The sequence below is a fragment of the Biomphalaria glabrata genome, chromosome 1 (assembly GCF_947242115.1).
Source record: "Biomphalaria glabrata chromosome 1, xgBioGlab47.1, whole genome shotgun sequence".
Lineage (NCBI taxonomy): Eukaryota > Metazoa > Mollusca > Gastropoda > Planorbidae > Biomphalaria > Biomphalaria glabrata.
The window spans coordinates 57396932-57417092 of NC_074711.1; the positions used below are offsets into that span (position 1 = coordinate 57396932).

A 20161-nucleotide genomic window follows, 5' to 3' on the forward strand; every position below is an offset into this window, starting at 1 on the left:
AGTGGGTGAAAAAAATACTTATACAAAATGTAATAAGCAGAATAACTCCATATGTATATACATCTCTCAATAAGCAGCATTTATTTCTTTTATTCACCAAACAAAATAATTAATTACCAATAATTAATTAAATGATTAGTTAATTTTTTGATTGACTCATGTTTTGTTACATACAATAAATAATTGTGTAAAGCTGCAACTTGAACCGAGAATGGATGGCTGCCTGGTCGTGCGGTTTGCACGCTGGACTGTCGTTCGGACTTATCGATGGTCCCGGGTTCAAACCCTGCCCGCTCCCATCCCCCGCCGTCCTGCGGGAGGTTTGGACTAGGAAGTAATTATCTTCAACTCTGAAGGAACATCCGAAATAAGTAAAACATTTTACAACAAACATGGCTGTGGAAGAAGTAACGTGTGTAAACTTTATACCAGACAGACCAATCCAGTGAGTTGATATAAGCCTTGTTACAAGTCCTAAGTAAAACTGACCCACATCCTAGACGTCTACGTGACAGACCCTTGGCAGACAAATTTTGCAAGTCCAATTTAAAACTCAAGTGTAACAGCTTACAACAAGGACAGCAACGCCTCTTCGAGATGTCCAACCATTGTGCGCGAGTTACGACCCCACCCTGGCTATGGGTGGACACCAAGAGAGTTCAAATTTTACCTCATTTAAGTTTTAACTATGAAAATGTACTTGAAAAAAAAAGAAAAATATGGACAAGTGTCTAGACTGTGAAGTGCACTTCAAGTGAACAGGAGAGTCACGGAAAGTAAAGATGGACTCTCAGCCAAGTCATAGACACGTTCTATGTATACAAGGGTGGTCTACACAATTTTTACGACCTTACATTCAAAACTTTTTTTTATTGGTAAAATTAATTTAAATTAATTTCTCAACATAATGTCCAATTAGATCTATGAACTTCTAGATGCGATTCTTAACATAATCTTAATTTAGATCTATGCAATACAAGATGCGATTCTTAACATAATCTTAATTTAGATCTATGCAATACAAGATGAGATTCTTAACATAATCTTAATTTAGATCTATGCAATACAAGATGCGATTCTTAACATAATCTTAATTTAGATCTATGCACTTCTCCCAGCGATGCTGTTTCTTTAAGCAGCCGTCCAAATAGTAAGCCAACTTAGCTTTCTAAGTCAACGAAAAGTTGCGCTCTGATGACGGAGGTCATTCCTTCAACGATGATGCCTTCAGCATCGTAGACAACTTTTGTATGAAGAAATACGTGAATTCACAGACCAAACTGTTTACAAAGACATTGGCGCGTGCGAGTTAGACAGTACAAGCAGATTGAGGGCGTAATTATTGTGTACAATTCCTCTTATTTCAATGGCTAAAGCACGGACACGGATCTCGAAAACGGCTCTTACAATTTTCCTAGTAAGTTGACTTTTTTATGTCTATCTTTGGGAACAAAATTACTACCTAATTGGTCACATAATGAAAACTCTTATCTTTATTTAATTTAAAAATAAAACATCTTACAATTTAATTTGGACTCTTGAACACTCTTCAGTTGGACTCGATCAAACACGCTTTCCGCACTCACCTCTAATGCTTCTATGTATTCAGTAAGGAGTTGAATACATAAATAAAAGTAAATGAACATTTTGTGCACCGTCTTGTGTAGAAATTCGCTGAACTGTACTAGAAGAACTAGATAGTGAAAGATCACCGGAAAGACTCCTTGCCAATATTGAAGCATGAGAAGAAATAAATAGAAAAGAAATAACAGACTATTATCAGCTTCATAAAGAAGAAATTGATTAAAAAAAAAAACAAAAAAAAACTTTATTTGTTTAGTACTTGTTTTCCCTGTGAGTCTGACGAATATAATTTGATCACTCCCTGGTTTGTTGTGGTACTCTATGACTTAAGAAAATTTCAATCCATAGGACAGTGATTAAGGTGCTGTACATTTGTATCAAACAATGGTTTCAGGTGTAAATACAATTTCACTATTTGATATTGAACTGTCCAAAAAAAAAAAGAAGAGGGAAAAAAAAACTTTCATATAAAATGCTAATAAAAGCCTGATATTAATGATGTTGAATGATTGGATGAAAACAAACCCTACTAAATTAAGAAATGTTCAATTAAACTATTAGAACAGTGTTTCCCAAACTTTTTCTGTAACTTCGCACATCCTGAGTAGTTAGCGGAACACTTTGTTTATTTTTAGAGAGATTAATTCACGTGGTGGCCCAAGAGTTAATTATTCCAGTAGTTCGTGGAACACCAATTAAGGCCTCGCGAGAAACTAGAGTTCCGCGGAACACAGTTTGGGAGACACTGTATTAGAGGTACAATAACAATGTCTTTTTTATCGCAACATATCTAGATTAATCATTAGATAAGACTCGATTCAATATACACACAATTCCTGTTTGTTTGTTTGTTTGATAGAAGGAAAAACGCCATCAAATGAATAAGGCAAAAAAAAGTTGTCAAGTTCTGCAGTTCTCAACAAACCAACTGAGTGCAAAACTAGTTTTCAAAACAAAATCTGAACTCCACTATTAGACATGGTCCGTGTGAAGAGTTTGATAATTAGCATAATTTGGACAACGCCCATGGCTCGTTTGTTGTTTTCTGCCTGGTGTTTGCTTAGCTGAAGATTAGCGAGACTTCTGTCGTCAGCTTCAGGCTATTGATTTCGTTGACCAGCAGCGAGCGAGGCATAAATACGCTTTTAATGAACATCCTGGCCCTGTGATGGCTGCCAGTACAATCAAGTTACATCCTAATTGGCCCTGTGATGGCTGCCAGTACAATCAAGTTACATCCTAATTGGCCCTGTGATGGCTGCCAGTACAATCAAGTTACATCCTAATTGGCCCTCTGCCAGTACAATCAAGTTACATCCTAATTGGCCCTCTGCCAGTACAATCAAGTTACATCCTAATTGGCCCTCTGCCAGTACAATCAAGTTACATCCTAATTGGCCCTCTGCCAGTACAATCAAGTTACATCCTAATTGGCCCTCTGCCAGTACAATCAAGTTACATCCTAATTGGCCCTCTGCCAGTACAATCAAGTTACATCCTAATTGGCCCTCTGCCAGTACAATCAAGTTACATCCTAATTGGCCCTCTGCCAGTACAATCAAGTTACATCCTAATTGGCCCTCTGCCAGTACAATCAAGTTACATCCTAATTGGCCCTCTGCCAGTACAATCAAGTTACATCCTAATTGGCCCTCTGCCAGTACAATCAAGTTACATCCTAATTGGCCCTGTGATGACTGCCAGTACAATCAAGTTACATCCTAATTGGCCCTGTGATGACTGCCAGTACAATCAAGTTACATCCTAATTGGCCCTGTGATGACTGCCAGTACAATCAAGTTACATCCTAATTGGCCCTGTGATGACTGCCAGTACAATCAAGTTACATCCTAATTGGCCCTGTGATGACTGCCAGTACAATCAAGTTACATCCTAATTGGCCCTGTGATGACTGCCAGTACAATCAAGTTACATCCTAATTGGCCCTGTGATGGCTGCCAGTACAATCAAGTTACATCCTAATTGGCCCTGTGATGACTGCCAGTACAATCAAGTTACATCCTAATTGGCCCTGTGATGGCTGCCAGTACAATCAAGTTATCCCGTCCAAATTTCCTGCCTAATAGATAGATATCCAAAAAAAAAAACAAAATAAAAACTAGTTTTCGTTTCTGACCCAATGCTGTCTACCCATTACCTGCACGAAGAGAAGATTTTCATAAAAAATGTACCAGCGCTCCCCCCACCCAGATTGGTGTGGTTAGGACTAATGAGGACTGCACGGTCATGAATAGTACACTTCAGACTCTAGTCATAAAAATGAAGTATTGGAACCTTGCCCGATGCCTTCTCGTGTTTGGGTTTAGGATAGGATGTATTCATCTTCATTCCTGAAAGGAGCTCAGAAGCTAGAATTAAGCAAGACTCATAAGGGGCCATATTACAAGGTCGTCCGGGGGCTCGAAAAGACGACCTTCCTTCAAAGGAACAGTACCAGGAAAATGAAGAGCAGGCAGATAAAGTGATCGGAAGACAACAACAAAACAGATTGGACGGGCCTGTCATTGAAAGAGGTTCTATCCAAGGCAAAAGACAGAGAGGAATGGAGAAAGATGGTCAACAGATCTTGTGTGGTGCCCCAACGGTCCAACAGTGTAAGGGATAGGGGATGAGGTAGTTGTAAGGAGTCTCGGGTTCAAGTCTACATGAAGACTGGGATTCTGTTCCCCACCCCCCATGAGTCCACCAAACTCTAATGAAGACCTGACATTAGTTGAGGAAAAGTAAAAGCAGTTGGTCGTTGTGCTGTCCACACGACACCCTCGTCATTCTATCGTGTTTTTTTTTACCCATCACTACCAGAAGCAACTAAAAGTGTTTCCCCACTACGCCCAGAATGGGAGAAACGAAACAAACTTTTTTGTTTAGCATGAATAGAAAGAAAGACTTTGCATCTCTCAGCTTAATGGTGACTAAGTGGCGTCAGATTTTGTTAGTTTAATCTAGGCGGTCTAATGTGCTGGCATGTTTCTTTTAGATTCTGGTTCTAGTAACATACACCACGATGCCCACACACCATTAACACCCACAAAAAAAAAAAACAGTCAATACATTTAATGCAAACACGCACACATTCCTCAAAATCATGGCACTTGAAGCTGTAAACTTTAAACTCATAACAAAATCAAGTTCAATGATATAAGCTGTCTAGTTTCTGACTGGAATTATCTCCTAGAGAGAAAATAGGGAGGGGAAATAGAAGAGAGAGAGAGAGAGAGAGAGTGAGAGAGAGAGAGTGACAGAAGGGAAGGGAGTGACAGAAAGAAAGAGAACGAACTTACCAAATACCACATTAACGGCCATTTAGGATCATTAAAGGCCACGTTTCTCTTCTGCCGACTCTTGGCCACTTGTTGCTCGACCCAAAGCACCTGAAATACAAAGGGAAGACAATTCAAGTCAAGTTCGGACGAAAGCGTAATCAGGTGCTAATGCATGCAGGTGTAATGGCATTCTATCACATTTGTACAAGCCTTCCAGATCCCTGGCCGAGCAGTCGAGAAACAAAACAGAAAGATTTGTGTGTGTGTCGGGGGGGGGGGGGGGGTCCAGAAGAAAGTTGATGACTCAAATTTTTATTTTAGCTTGACGAGCATTGCTTGTTAAAATTCTTTACCCAGGAACATCGTGTGTATGTGTAGAGTAAATATTTGCTAAGTACATATTGTAGCGAAGAGAAAATACACAATATAGATCTATATCCAAAGGCCCACAGTATGAATGCAATAGACAACTCCAATGTTAGATTAATTTTAGTACGTATTGCATATTGTATGGACTATAAATATAAACCATATTAACTATATAGCCTAGACACCATAATTCGAATGAGTTATTGGTGCACTGATTAGTCGAAGTTCTACGGTCGGTTATCAAGAAAATGATATGAAATAGGAAGCGGCTATACACATATACATACATATAATTAACCATACACATTTACATACATAGGCCTATAATTAGCTATACACATATACATACATATAATGGACCTCATTCACCAATCGTAAACAAACAACATTTAGTCACGTGATCTTATTGATAAAACAATGAAAAAAAACTGTCACGTGACAACCATCATGAATTAAACATGAGATCGTAAATTATATAGAAGAGATAGAGCCCCAACGTGGCTAAATGTTATTTGTTTACGATTGGTGAATGAGGTCCATTATAATTTTACTAGAAAAAAAAAATTATGCCAGGGCGACTGTAAATTTAGTGATTTTACCAATGTTGTTAAGTTGATCTATTTATCTATAGACACAAACACGAGAGAGAGAGAGAGAGAGGGGGGGGGGAGAGTGTCTCGGAGTTTGACCGTAATGGCCTGTATCCTTGTGGTACAGGCGCGTAAGTTTCAACCCCTGGATGTCTACAGAACTAGGAAACTTATGGAATGAGATGTAATCTAGATTAAGTCAGTTGGAGATGGGGTCATGTTTATCTCAGCTCAGGTCAAACGGTTACTACATCAGGGAGTCTTGACTAGAGTTGACTATTTCAAACTCACTGCGATGATTCCGTACATTGATTGAAAGTAGAGAGTACACACACACACACACACACATATATGAGATATGGAAAAAAACAACCTCTTGATGAGAGAACGAGAAACTCTCTACACTGATAGCAGGCTATCTCCCAATCCAATGATTACTTCACAGAAAAACACTCTGAAGTATGTATGTATGTATATATATATATATATGCATGTGTTATATTATATATATCAATTGTTTGCCTCAATTTTACCCCTACCCTCATCTTTTTTTTTATTCCGATACTTTTTTCTATTTTTAATCTACAATTTCTTCCTTTTCCTCTCATCTGTCTGTTTGTTTGTATCAGTCAACAGGTCGAGTTATCTTCTCCACTTCTCTTTTTGAATGCTTGTTATGGAGGAAGAGGCTACGCCCTTCCTCTTCTGGTAAGTCTCTTTCTTCTCTCCGGGTTTTCCATTCTGTGGGTCTGTCCATGTCTGTCTCTGGGCTGTACAAATAAAGTTGATTTCTATTTGTTGGCTGCAAGCTGCGAAACCCAAGAACAAACGGAAGAAATATCTATAAAGTCATTAACACAGTTAAAGACGTAGAGTTTTAATAGTATATTTCTTGTAAAGTTTCAATCTATTTTCTTTTGATGTACCTCTTTTGTAACTCAAATATTCACCTTAAATAGTAGATGTAACACTGCGAGTGGATGCAGAAAGAATAATATAAGCTTGTAATAGCGCACCTGGAGAGCGTATCTCTGAGACCTGGTAAATCCATTGTAAACTAATGAAGTCCAGTTGTTATAAATTCATGGAGTACATGGCTATATACCTTACTAAACATATTATACATATATATATATATCCAGATTCATAATTCTGTAAAGCAAATTCACTTTACGCTATTAGCGCAAAACATTTACTTACTATTTTAAATCTTTCTATTAAAGTCATAAATTAGCCCTAATGTCTATATGTACTATCTTGTAGTCCCCAGATGTCCAGAAACATTTCTGGTGTGATTATAAAGCTATAAGCTTGTGGATGTTGCAGGCTGATCGTATTTACCTTGCGTTTTGACGGTGGACGATGAACATTTCTAGGGAGATTTGCCTCCCTTGCTAGACTCTTACAAGCTAATGACGCCTCAACGCTGGATGGTGATAACTACAAACAGCAATTACATTTTTACAAGTAAAGCCAAAAGACTAAGACTACTCCAGGAAATAGTTATTGTTCTGATAAAGGATTTATCACTTGTTCTTTATTGTGTTCAATGTGTGTGTGAATAGTGTCTGTATAATTTGATATTCCATTTGTTTTTCACAGCCAGAGTTTTCTTAACATACACAAGTGTAACGTTAATTAAGAGAAACGCTGCCCTGACCCACCAAAAGTAGAGCATTGTAAAACCATTTCTGTAGAGCCTAGAGGGCATATTTTGATCTTATACGGAAAAAAAAAAAAAGATGTTAGTGATTTTACAATGGTACGGCGCTGAGGACTAATTCGACCGTTCTGGTGCAAAAAAAAAAGCAAAAAAAAAAAAAAATCATTTTGTGTCAGTGGAAGTGCGTCTTGAGTCTGTCTTGTTGCAGACACCTCTCTAAAAAGAAAAAACGGTAGAAAAAAGTCTTGTCTGTAATTCGATAAGATGTCTTAAGGTTTAAAAACTTGGTGATATCAGTCCGTTTTACTTGATCACTATCAAACTTTGTATCTAGTACTGAAATCTATATGAAAGAGATGTTCTTAGCCTGAAAAAAAAAAACAAAAAAAAAAACTCATTTGCACTCCCCGCCCCGTTTTTCAATTTCTAGGGGATGGCACCCCACAGTTATAGACACTAATCTAGATCATAGCAATAGCTAAGTTTCAAACTAGCTCCGTATACCACTAAGCCCCATGACGGAGACGGAATCAGGAAAACAAAAAGTTAGCCCGCATCAACTCCTGGACCTAAAGACATCCACACCAACACACAATACTATGTGTCATTCAGTCCCATCAGTCAAACTGAACCAGGCCCAGCAGCTAATAGAATGGTGCTACTACAGAGACATGGAAGCGATCATTACGAGGTGAGAGTAAGGGCCAATAACAAAACTGGAGGATAGTGGAGAAGACGTAGAAGAAGAAGACACGTTGCGTCCCTTGAGATATCTTTAGCATGCCGTGTCATTATAACTTCAATACAACATTTCCACTTGTGTCTGAAGGTACCTGCACCTACTGCCAGACCAAAAGAGTGAGCAAGGCCCCCCATGAGGGGCGGGGGATGGTTAGGAGAGGAGTTTGGATGTTCGGGGATGGGGGAGGCACTCGGGATAAGAGCATTTCGCTGTGTGTAAATATATTTATATATATAAACGCGCCTCTGAGCGTGCGTGTTTGGTGGCTCTAAGAGGAAATACATGATTTCGGCGAAGACAAACGTTATCGCGATCTAAATTTAGCCTCGAGAACAAATTTAGACATTTGGAACTGGTAAGAAACAGATTGGTTCAGATGTACCTGCTGTAACTTCCAGAAGCAGAATTTCAAGTCAACACACAATAAGAATAATCTTTATAAGCCATAACGAAATGTGTCTTAAATAGGCCTATGACTTGAAACAAAAAAAAAACATTTGCGGCAGTTTGATGTCATTCTATCTATTTAACACTCAGTCTAGATCAATAATTGCATTTTAAAAAACATCTTCAAATATCTTTGAACTCAGAGAGGGCCAAAAGGGCAGGGTCAACAAAAAGAACAGTTTGTATTTTCTTAAATCCTAGATATTGCTTTTGTAATGCTGAATAGAACGTTTATATGAAGAGACTTACATATTACTTTAGTATGCTGAATAGAACGTGTATATGAAGAGATTTAAATATTACTTTAGTATGCTGAATAGAACGTTTATATGAAGAGATTTTAATATTACTTTAGTATGCTGAATAGAACGCTTATATGAAGAGATTTAAATAATACTTTAGTATGCTGAATAGAACGTTTATATAAAGAGATTTAAATATTACTTTAGTATGCTGAATAGAACGTGTATATGAAGAGATTTAAATATTACTTTAGTATGCTGAATAGAACGTTTATATGAAGAGATTTAAATATTACTTTAGTATGCTGAATAGAACCTGTATATGAAGAGATTTAAATATTACTTTAGTATGCTGAATAGAACGTTTATATGAAGAGATTTAAATATTACTTTAGTATGCTGAATAGAACGTTTATATGAAGAGATTTAAATATTACTTTAGTATGCTGAATAGAACGTTTATATGAAGAGATTTAAATATTACTTTAGTATGCTGAATAGAACGTTTATATGAAGAGATTTAAATATTACTTTAGTATGCTGAATAGAACGTTTATATGAAGAGATTTAAATATTACTTTAGTATGCTGAATAGAACATTTATATGAAGAGACTAATATGGCTGCTAATTCATAAATCAATAAAATTAAATTAGTACAAAAAAGTAACGTGATATTCGAGTACTGCCTATTCGCAGCCATTTTGCGTAACGAATACGCATTTAGAGTGACGGTAGGGAGGTCTGACAGGCTATGAATCACATTATTATTTTGGCTGTTGAAACATATATTTACATACAACAACTACAGCACGACAATGGTAACCACGGGTTAAAAAGAACCTGAAGGTAGCTTCTACCTGGAACGTTTGCTTATTTCCATATCACTCAAAGGAAACCCAATCCAACACTAAAGCGCCTGCCAATCATCTTCCATATTGTGTGACACCAGCATTGGACTTTGATCAGTTCACAGACCGCAAACAGCGTCCAAGTCAAGATCTTGTCGTCAGATGAATGCAATGAACAATGACAAGGCAGGTTAAGATGACATCTTGATCTGACACACACACACACACACACATACATGTGAAATGATGGCCTTAGCCAAACATCAAAGAAGACAAGTGATATACCTTTTTTAAAACCAAATCTAATTCTACTTTATGTTCAAATTATAATATTTTTTAATCCTTTAGCGAGAGAGAAATAGAAAAAAGGTCAGTATCTGGATACTACCCACGACGTTTGCATTATTAGGACGTCGCTCTATCAATTTAGCTATCCAGCCATAATTCTATGTGTGAAATTTCATCTTGATGTTAAGATTCACTGTTTGAGTTTTTAACTTGTGCTTGCAGACAAATTCCATCTTTTGACCAGATTCTTTAGACCCTTGTCTATGAACAAAGTGTGTGAGCTAATATTAAGGCTTCTCTTCGAGTTCGAAGATTGAGGAATGCAGTATTTCCCGTGGCTACGCAGTCCCAGCTGTGACCTACATATTTTGCAACATCAAGGTCAAGCATAACCATTGTCCGCCGGTGGTCGATTAAGATTTTCTTTTGAGCTAATAGCAGGAATAGAAGAAACAAATGTCACAGAGGAGAGTTGAGAAGTACATTTGAGGTCACAGAGGAGAGTTGAGAAGTACATTTGAGGTCACAGAGGAGAGTTGAGAAGTACATTTGAGGTCACAGAGGAGAGTTGAGAAGTACATTTGAGGTCACAGAGGAGAGTTGAGAAGTACATTTGAGGTCACATAGGAGAGTTGAGAAGTACATTTGAGGTCACAGAGGAGAGTTGAGAAGTACATTTGAGGTCACATAGGAGAGTTGAGAAGTACATTTGAGGTCACAGAGGAGAGTTGAGAAGTACATTTGAGGTCACATAGGAGAGTTGAGAAGTACATTTGAGGTCACATAGGAGAGTTGAGAAGTACATTTGAGGTCACATAGGAGAGTTGAGAAGTACATTTGAGGTCACATAGGAGAGTTGAGAAGTACATTTGAGAAATAATGTACGTCATCTTTTCTCGCTGTCCAAGACACTTTCATATTGGAAGAAATAACGTTGTCATTATTTTTTACAATGCCTCTATTCAAGTCAGAACTTCATGGAAATTGGAAACGGGGGGGGGGGGGGTGCAGGGTGGAACCTGGACAAAGATCTCAAAAAATGCTGTGACAATTTTCCTAGAAATTTAACAGTTGATTTATATCACTAAGAAAAGAATTACTAGCTCGTTGGTCACATGGGAAAAACTCTAGTTAGTTCATTATAATTTTTAGAAGTAAAAAAAAAAAAAAATTAAATTTGGATATAAATTTGAGTAAAATAAACAACATGGTAGTACCGCTGACTGAATTGTTTATTAAATTTAAAGTTGTATTAAGTTTATTGATAAATTATATAAGCTTTGCTTATTTTTTTTTTTACATAAATATAATGAACATTACATCCAGATTCTAAATCAAGAAGTAGACGTAGATATAGACTAGAGATCTCGATCTAGTTCTAGATGTCTATGTCACGAGTCGATACTGTGACCTAATTCGACCAGTTTCTAGAAGCCGAGGTCAGGTCATAGATGACCAGTGTAAACACGTTAATTATAGTCATCCAGTCTGAGAAAGAGGTTAAGGGAAAAAAAATAGCAGACGTTAGCTTCTAGAAGGTCACAGTTCATAAACTATTTAGGGGAGACGTTTCTTTGATTCTGGAAAGTACGATTGAGAAAAGTTATAAATGAAGGGAAAGTTACTCAGTCGGGGTCCTCGCATTGTAACGAGTTTTGATAGTAACAGTCTTATGTTTAAACGTTTGCGGGTCCAGTAGTAGAAGTTACTTTAATTGAATTTGTATCATAAAGTTATTTCAGTAATTAGTTATATCAGTTAAAGCTGTAGTATTAGAAAGTTTCATTTTATGAAGATATTTAAGTCAAGTTGTTATTGAATTGAGCATGTTCTTCTATGTGTAATTGGAAGAAGTTTATTAAAGAAGTTCAACGAAAACACAGATGTTTCTTGAGTGTGTTCTTAAGTCATTCACATCATCTCCGGCGTAATGCTTCTGTTTGATCAATAATTAATATAAGAATTACCAAGAAATAAATAAACAGAAATCGTCACAGTCTATATAATGAAAATACCAAGAAATAACTATACAATTATGTAGGTCTGGCCTAATGGTTAGCGTCGTTAGTACATCAAGTCAATGCTAAGTAGGTCTGGCCTAATGGTTAGCGTCGTTAGTACATCAAGTCGATGCTAAGTAGGTCTGGCCTAATGGTTAGCGTCGTTAGTACATCAAGTCGATGCTAAGTAGGTCTGGCCTAATGGTTAGCGTCGTTAGTACATCAAGTCGATGCTAAGTAGGTCTGGCCTAATGGTTAGCGTCATTAGTATATCAAGTCGATGCTAAGTAGGTCTGGCCTAATGGTTAGCGTCGTTAGTACATCAAGTCGATGGTGACAAAATACGAGTTCGATATTGAGTGAAAACGTGTTTTTAAATTAAATGTATTTATTATAGTTTTGAAAGTTGTAGAATACATGCATTGTCTTTTGTTTTTAATGAATTTTGAAAATGTTGTTCTTGTTAGTGATTTTGTTAAGTTTTTATAAATTTTTCTAGTCTAGTGATGCCTAAACTACGACCTGTGGGTAATATCCAGCCCGTGATGAGGTGCTTTTCGGCAGGTCGAAACGTCTGCATTCAATGCATGATGAAGAAACCGAAGCTGCTACGTAGGACACGAAGATTTTATTGCAATGGTGCGGCCTATGACACCAGGGCCGGAAATGACTTCCGGGATGAGAATGTAGCCCTCGGGCATGACTGATCTAATCTGATGCATAAAAAGAATATGAAATTAAACATGAGGAGGAAATCCCTGCAGTGACCCAGCCTACACAACAGACTGTAACACACTTTTTCACAGAGAACTCTGTTTGGATTCAGTATCAGCATCACACAGCATAACAAGAGTTGCATCACCTCCATACAACTGTGATTGTCACAGGTCAGTGCCGGGAAGATGCAGCTCACAAACAAAGCCAATGAAAGCTTCCTATCAAAACACAAACATGGCTTTCAGATTGACATACAAACACACACACAAAGTTGTTTCATCATGCTCCCCCCCCCCCCCACCACCACCACCACACAAGCGCGCGTGCACTCCCACATGTTCCACATTTCGTAGATACAAAACTTTCTCTCTTGGACATATAGCTGACTTGTATGATCAATGACTTCGGGCTTGCCTGGTAAGCCACAAGGGAGGTCAGCCACACACAAAATGAGAGAATTCTATTCCCCTTCTTGACAAACCGTATTTATCTCACGAAATAAAGCGCACACAAGAACGCACGAGTATGATCTCAGTACTACACATTTCTCATCTCATGGTCGGCCCCGGGGATGGGCATATGAGCAGCGATTCATTTGTCATCAAGTAATATTGTATTTTATAAATAAAGGTGCTACAGAATCTTTTTTTTTCATTTGCAAAGGGGGCGCCATTCTGACATCTCGACCTGAATATCCACAATACAGGGCCGATCATGTGTCAGCTCCTGCACCGGGGGAAAAAAAAAGATAGTGAAAGGGGAGAATTAAATTAAGGGAGGTCACTCGGGTATTTTCCTCCAGTCAAAAGGGAGGCTAGGCACCCCATCGAATGCCAGAAGTTATTGCATTCTTCACAACCGCTTCCCTCCTCTCCCACAACAACAGAGCACTCGGCCCGGGGGGGGGGGGGGAGGAGGGAGAATAACAGTGTTGCGATTGCATCGTCTCTCTGGCTGTGTGTCTGTCAGGCAACTGTCAGCACAATGACATGCAGTTCTATATATACCTGCTGGATCATGGCATTGCTTTGGATAGTACAATACAGAGACCGCGGGACGACGTTGAAAGGCCAATACTTGCTCCCTAAAGCTACGTCATCAGATGAGCTGCAACTGAAATGTCGCGATAAAACACCATAAAGGGGCAGCATTACTGTACTGGTCAGTACTGTACTGTACTGCTTACTGTTACGTCAAAGGCAATGAATACTCGTTGACGCCATACAGGTCTTGTGAGTCTTGAGTCATTCAAAACGGTCGTCTGATGTAAAGGTGACAGTTAAACAAAACAAACATGGAGGGGGGGTGATATGCCATCGGTAGGTATGATAAGAACGTTTGGTTAACAGGACATACCCTACTGCCAGTATTACGTCATTCTATAGTTCTGTCTAAAGGTGCAGACAAACGAAGAAGTATATTTGCGGGATGGGGGGTGGGGGTGCGCCAAACATTTTGAAATTAAAAGAGATTGAGTCAAAAACAAGAATGTCCATGTTAGAGGCGGGTTCAAAGAATCAAATAGGCCTCTATGTAAAACAATTGTAGGTATGTATGTGCTTAATAGAAACCACGGTTTAAGCGATCTGAATAAGACTTGGCATAAATATTCCGCGGAGGAAGCAGGATAGATTGAATCTTATCACCGCCATATCTGGTCAAATGAAACGAGGTAGGGCACTAAATAGAAAGAAAAAAAAGTTTTGTCCTCAGGTTGGTAAAGACGAGCAACAGTATTTCCACCAGTCTTAAGTTAGACATGTCCTCCATTCACTGAAGACCAACGAAATATTGGTATTAATGTATCTAGTGTCAGGCTTAGCAAAAGTGTTATGTGGCCGCTAAGTCACAAATGTCGTATCTGAAGCCAAACACGTCAACTGATAGACAATAAATGCAAGTACAAAGACAACTCTTGCCTATGGTCGTGTGTATAGTCAGACAATACATGCAAGTACAAAGACAACTCTTGCCTATGGTCGTGTGTATAGTCATTCAGATCAATCGATGAGCAATAAGCGAAAACGAAAGACACATAGATCTAGACTATGAGTGAGTGACGTCACACGTGTACACCTCGAGGTAACCTTCTCACAGAGTAGAGAGAGAGAAAAACAAATGCTAGGTCGAGATTACAGCAAGGAGCGTTAGGTTACAGGAGGAAGAAAACAGACAAGTGATAGAGAGAGATGAAGAGAGAGAGAGAGAGAGAGAATAAAAATTTAAAAAATAGGTCGATAGAGAAGACAAAAAAAATATTATGACGTCACGTTCGTCCCAAACAAGGATGGTCACTTGACTTCATAGACATTACAAGAAATGGACAGTGGACAGAAAATCAATTCAAAACAGATCTGAATTTATTTCTATGTTCCGACTGAGGGTAAGAAACAAGAATCATGGTTGAGTAAGAGCTCCTCCGTGTTCTAGTACTGGGGTTAGTCAACATGAGAATGCTGATTCTTTAAGTACTGTGGTGGGGAATATCAGATGGTAAGAGACGGAATTCAAATAAAGATTTATTGGACAACTAGAACAACAACAACAACAAATTGAAATAATAACAGCAATACTTATCTAACATGTAGACCTCTACCAAATCCAAGAAGGTAGGGGAGGTAATTAAACTAAAAACAAGTTATTATAACTTCCGTTGCTGTTAATGATTTCTGTGACTTTCTGGTAAGGTCTGGGTTATAGAGAGTGTATGAATAAATAAACAGGGCCGTCCTTAAGTTGTACGTTTTCTATTTCAGTTGGTCTGGTATTGAGACTGGATTAGAGTGTGCAATCTAAATTGAAACTTTGAATTTTTGTGTCTTCCATTGGAAAGTTTTTTAAGACAATTCATTTTAAAGTTTTAATATTCCTATCCCTATTTAAACACAAAAGTCACTAAACCCATTGTTTAAAACTACAGAATGGTATTCCCCACTCAACGCCAGCGCCACCTAGGCCTAACTAACTGTACACTGTCGGGTGAAGAAGGGCAGCGAGAAGCAACAGATAACGACGACCACACTTGAATGTCATAATGTCTCAGAACGCCCATTAGCGACATTGCCCCCTGACATTCAACGAATCCTTCCAATGTCTAGAATCGCTTCCGATGCACTTGGACGATGAGTGTCGCGGATATAGCTACATACACACACACACACATATGCACTTATGTCCTAGTTCTTATAAACGGAACTCTCAGCAGGCTAGAACTGCTTCTATTAGGCGGGCGAGGGATACTATTTCCAAATTCTTTTCAACATAGGCGGCATACGTGAGATACCTACGATGATATGGGAGATATAGGTGTGACTTGAAGTAGTCTCTCTCTCTCTCTGTTAAGTACGTAAGACTAGAGTTAACTACGCAAGTCTCAGTAAGACTAGAGTTAACTACGCAAGTCTCAGTAAGATTAGAGTTAACTACGCAAGTCTCAGTAAGACTAGACTAGTAAAAGAAGACAACGCTACAGAAGTTCTAGACCTGCCATGTCTCTCACCAGTGTCTTGTCTGCGTGTACGGGTGCAGCACATATCTATTTAAGTGACACTTTTGGATTCAACATTCCACTGTACACACCACGTCTGAAGGACTTGGTGGGAGGTCCCACTCACAGCAGGACAGCACATTCCCTCGGTTCGATCAAAGGGAAGACAAGGCGGGCCTTGTACTGTCACCTGATCCCCGAGGTACAAGGAACACATTACAGCTTACATAATGTATTGGTTACAGTCTAGTCGGTTTACCTTTCTATGATGTAACACTTGGTCACTAGCGAATTCATAGAATAGAAAAAGGGGTTGGGGGGGGGGCTATGTAAGGGTAAAAAAAAAGTACTATACTTTGGAATATCAAACACAAGTAAAATAAAACTTATGCAAAATATAAAACGCAACTATGACCTTGGAGCTTCTGCCTCCAGATATTATTCACGTCTAACTGGGGGTGGGCGGTGAGTGAATACAGTAAGAGTAGTTAGGTCTATTAGCATTGGTCGGAAAAAATCCTCATTAAAAAAATATATATTTAAAAAAAATCTTTAAAAAAAAACAAACACTCCACAACTATGTCTCTCAACAACGCAGAAGTTATTTCCCTTATTTGATATCAAAATAATTAATTACCAAAAAGTTTATTGACTAGTTAGTCAATTTTTTTAATTGATTAATTTTTTTTATTTTTTTTTGTTATGATCAATAAATAATTGTTTAAAGTTTCAACTTAATCTGACAATGTGTTTGAGAGAAATAGCGTGTTCCATTCTCTACGGGGACGAAACCCTACATCTTTAGCCATATATGTGAATATTGGATGATTAATTTCCCTAGCTGGTGTCAAACAAAATAATTAATTACCAGTAATTAATTGACTAATTAGTTAATTAAACCAAAAAAAATCTTGTCTATGCCATTGAATAATTTTGCAAAGTTTCAACTTGATTCCAGAATAGGTGTGGGAGAAATAACGTGTACAAACTTTCTATCAGGCGACAGAGAGACAAAGTGAGTTGATATAAGATCTGTAAATAGGTTGCCGGAACAAAAGAAAGTAGAATTTTCAATTACCTAACATGTATTACCTACTCTTCTTAGTAGAAACAAGAAGCATCTAGAATCAGGAAAAAATGTTTGCTTATGTTATGACACGCTTTATTACATGGTAGTAACAAAAACTCAAGACTCAATGCCTACAGATATTAGAAAGTAACAAAACCTCAGGACTCAATGCCTACAGATAATAGAAAGTAACAAAAACCGAAGACTCAATGCCTACAGATATTAGAAAGTAACAAAAACTCAAGGCTCAATGCCTACAGATATTAGAAAGTAACAAAAAACTTAAGATTCAATTCCTACAGACATTAGACATTAAAAGAAAGTCCCTATAAATAACATGCTCGTTGGTTCATTGATGTGTGACTAACTTACCGGGTGCCTAAATTTCCAGACACCGATGTACACATGAGGCACACTCGTTAAGACAAAACTGATACTACAATTTAAAAAAAAGTAAAGTTCCCCTTTCAGATCTTGCGATCTATGGGGCAGATGATGTAAAGGTCATCTGTTTCTGTGGCCCACGGTTAATAGGGTGTCATGTGGGCAGCATAACGACCAACCGCCTTTACTTTTCCCCTACTAATGTCAGGTGCCCATTAGAGCTGGGTGGACTCAGAGGTGCCCTAACATCCCGAAGTTAAAAATCCCACTCTTCACCAGGATTCGAACCCGGGACCTCGATTTGGAAGCCAAGCGCTTTATCGCTCAGCCACCGCGCCTCGATACTATACAAGCAAAATATAAGAAATCCATATAAAAAAATCAAAGCTTATCTAAAGGGGAAGAATCCGCCATTAAAACTATAACTATCAATAATGTAGAAGTTATTTCCATTATTCGATGTCAAACAAAATAAAAACTGCCTCTCTCTAAAGCCTTCAGAAGTATTCTGTTTACGTTCAGCTATTCTTCCTAAACGTCTAGTCTAGTGTTTACTAGCCGCCCGTCTTTGTCTCTAAGTCAAACGTGCCCCTGTTTATGAAACAGATAGCTAACTTGTATGCCATATAATAACGTGTCTCTAGTCTAAAGTACTGTCATTGCACGAACTAGTTTAGAATATATTTGTAGCGAGGGGAGGCTTCAACGATACATGTCAATAAATTCTAGAGACCAAATATACCAGTTATCTTAAAGGGCTTAACCAGGGCAGAGTACCAAATGACTGGAAAAAAGCTAATCTCACCCCCCTATTAAAAAAAGGAAAAAAAAATGACCCAGGAAACTACAGACCAGTATCACTTACCAGCATCACATGTAAAATCCTAGAACACATAATATGTAGGAACATTATAAACCACTTAGACAAACATAATGTCCTCACACCATACCAACATGGCTTTAGGAAATATAGATCACGTGAAACACAACTAATAGGACTAATTGATGATTTTTCTAAAGGTTTAGATAATAGTGAACAAATAGATGCTATCTTACTAGATTTTTCCAAGGCTTTTGACAAAGTTCACCACCATAGTTTGCTTAAAAATTAAAATATTTTGGCATTAATGGTCCATTGCATCAGTGGATTAAAGATTTTCTGATAGGGAGAGAACAAACTGTAATAATAAATGGCTCTAAATCAACACCGATAACACTAAACTCAGGTGTACCTCAAGGAACTGTCTTAGGTCCACTACTATTCTTACTTTACATAAATGATCTACCAAATTGCATTACCTCAGGAACAAAAGTTAGATCATTTGCAGACGATTGCATAATATATAGAACAATAAAAAACAAAATTTGGAGCATGTCTTTCGACCTAGAAAAATGTCAGTTGTTAAGAGTAACAAAAAAACTAAAACAAATTAATTCCACTTATCTTATTCATGGCAAACCAGTAACACAGACTAAAAACGCAAAATACCTAGGTGTTATAATAAATGAAAAACTGTCATGGAATCCACATATTGATGAAACTATAAAAAAAAATCAAACAAAGCATTAGGATTTATTAAAAGAAATTTCTATAAATCAAATGAGAACATAAAACTAAAATGTTATTTAACCTTGGTTAGGCCAATAATAGAATATGGATCCTCCGTTTGGGACCCCTCAACTCAAGATAACATTAAGAAACTGGAACAGACACAAAATAAAGCAGTGAGATTCATAACAAACGAATATTCACACTTAACCAGAGTAACACTTTTAGTAAATTCACTAAATTTAGAAAGCCTTCAGGACAGAAGACTCAAAAGTAAAGTAGCAACTATACATAAAACACTGAACCATAATCTTCAAATACAAAAACAAAATTTAATAAAATACTCTGAAAGACACAAAGATAAAGGCACATTCCTCGTCCCATATGCTAGGACAAATTTGTACAAATACTCCTTCTTCCCTAGTGCTATTAGAGCATGGAATGGGTTGCCTGAGCTAGCCAGGAAAACCAGTGACTTGGCAGAATTTAAGTCATTGGTTAATATGCATGACTAAATGCATGACGCGTAGGACGTAATCATCTTCTTTTTTGAAGTAACGTCTGTATTATATAAGATTACATAAGATAAGTGCTTCTACTGGTACAATAGAATAACACATGATATCTTAAAAAACTGGAAAGTCAGTACGTTTGGAAAACAATAAAGGCAGTTTGTGTTAGACGTAAACTCAATGGAGGCCCTTGTGAGTCGATTGTATTCAGGAATAACAATGCACACAAATAAACAAATATATCACAAAAAACAATAAAGAATTAACACGACGAGCCTACTAAACCTTGTAATAAATGTTTGTGCATACATTTCTCGTCCCTCATATTCACGCTCTCTCTCTCTCTCTCTCTTTAGATCTCTTATCTACTACTTTTTACTCTCAA

At 37.7% G+C, this 20161-nt stretch overlaps 1 protein-coding gene across 7 annotated transcripts in view; it reads right to left on the reverse strand.

The window, feature by feature from the left end:
• LOC106059132 (furin-like) overlaps window positions 1-20161 on the reverse strand; it is a 190274-nt gene that overhangs the window by 137840 nt on the left and 32273 nt on the right. For all 7 annotated transcript variants that reach the window (XM_056004098.1, XM_056004097.1, XM_056004116.1 and 4 more), the window contains exon 3: window positions 4887-4976. In XM_056004098.1, coding sequence (XP_055860073.1) covers window positions 4887-4976 — 90 coding nt within the window. The remainder of the gene's footprint in view (window positions 1-4886; window positions 4977-20161) is intronic.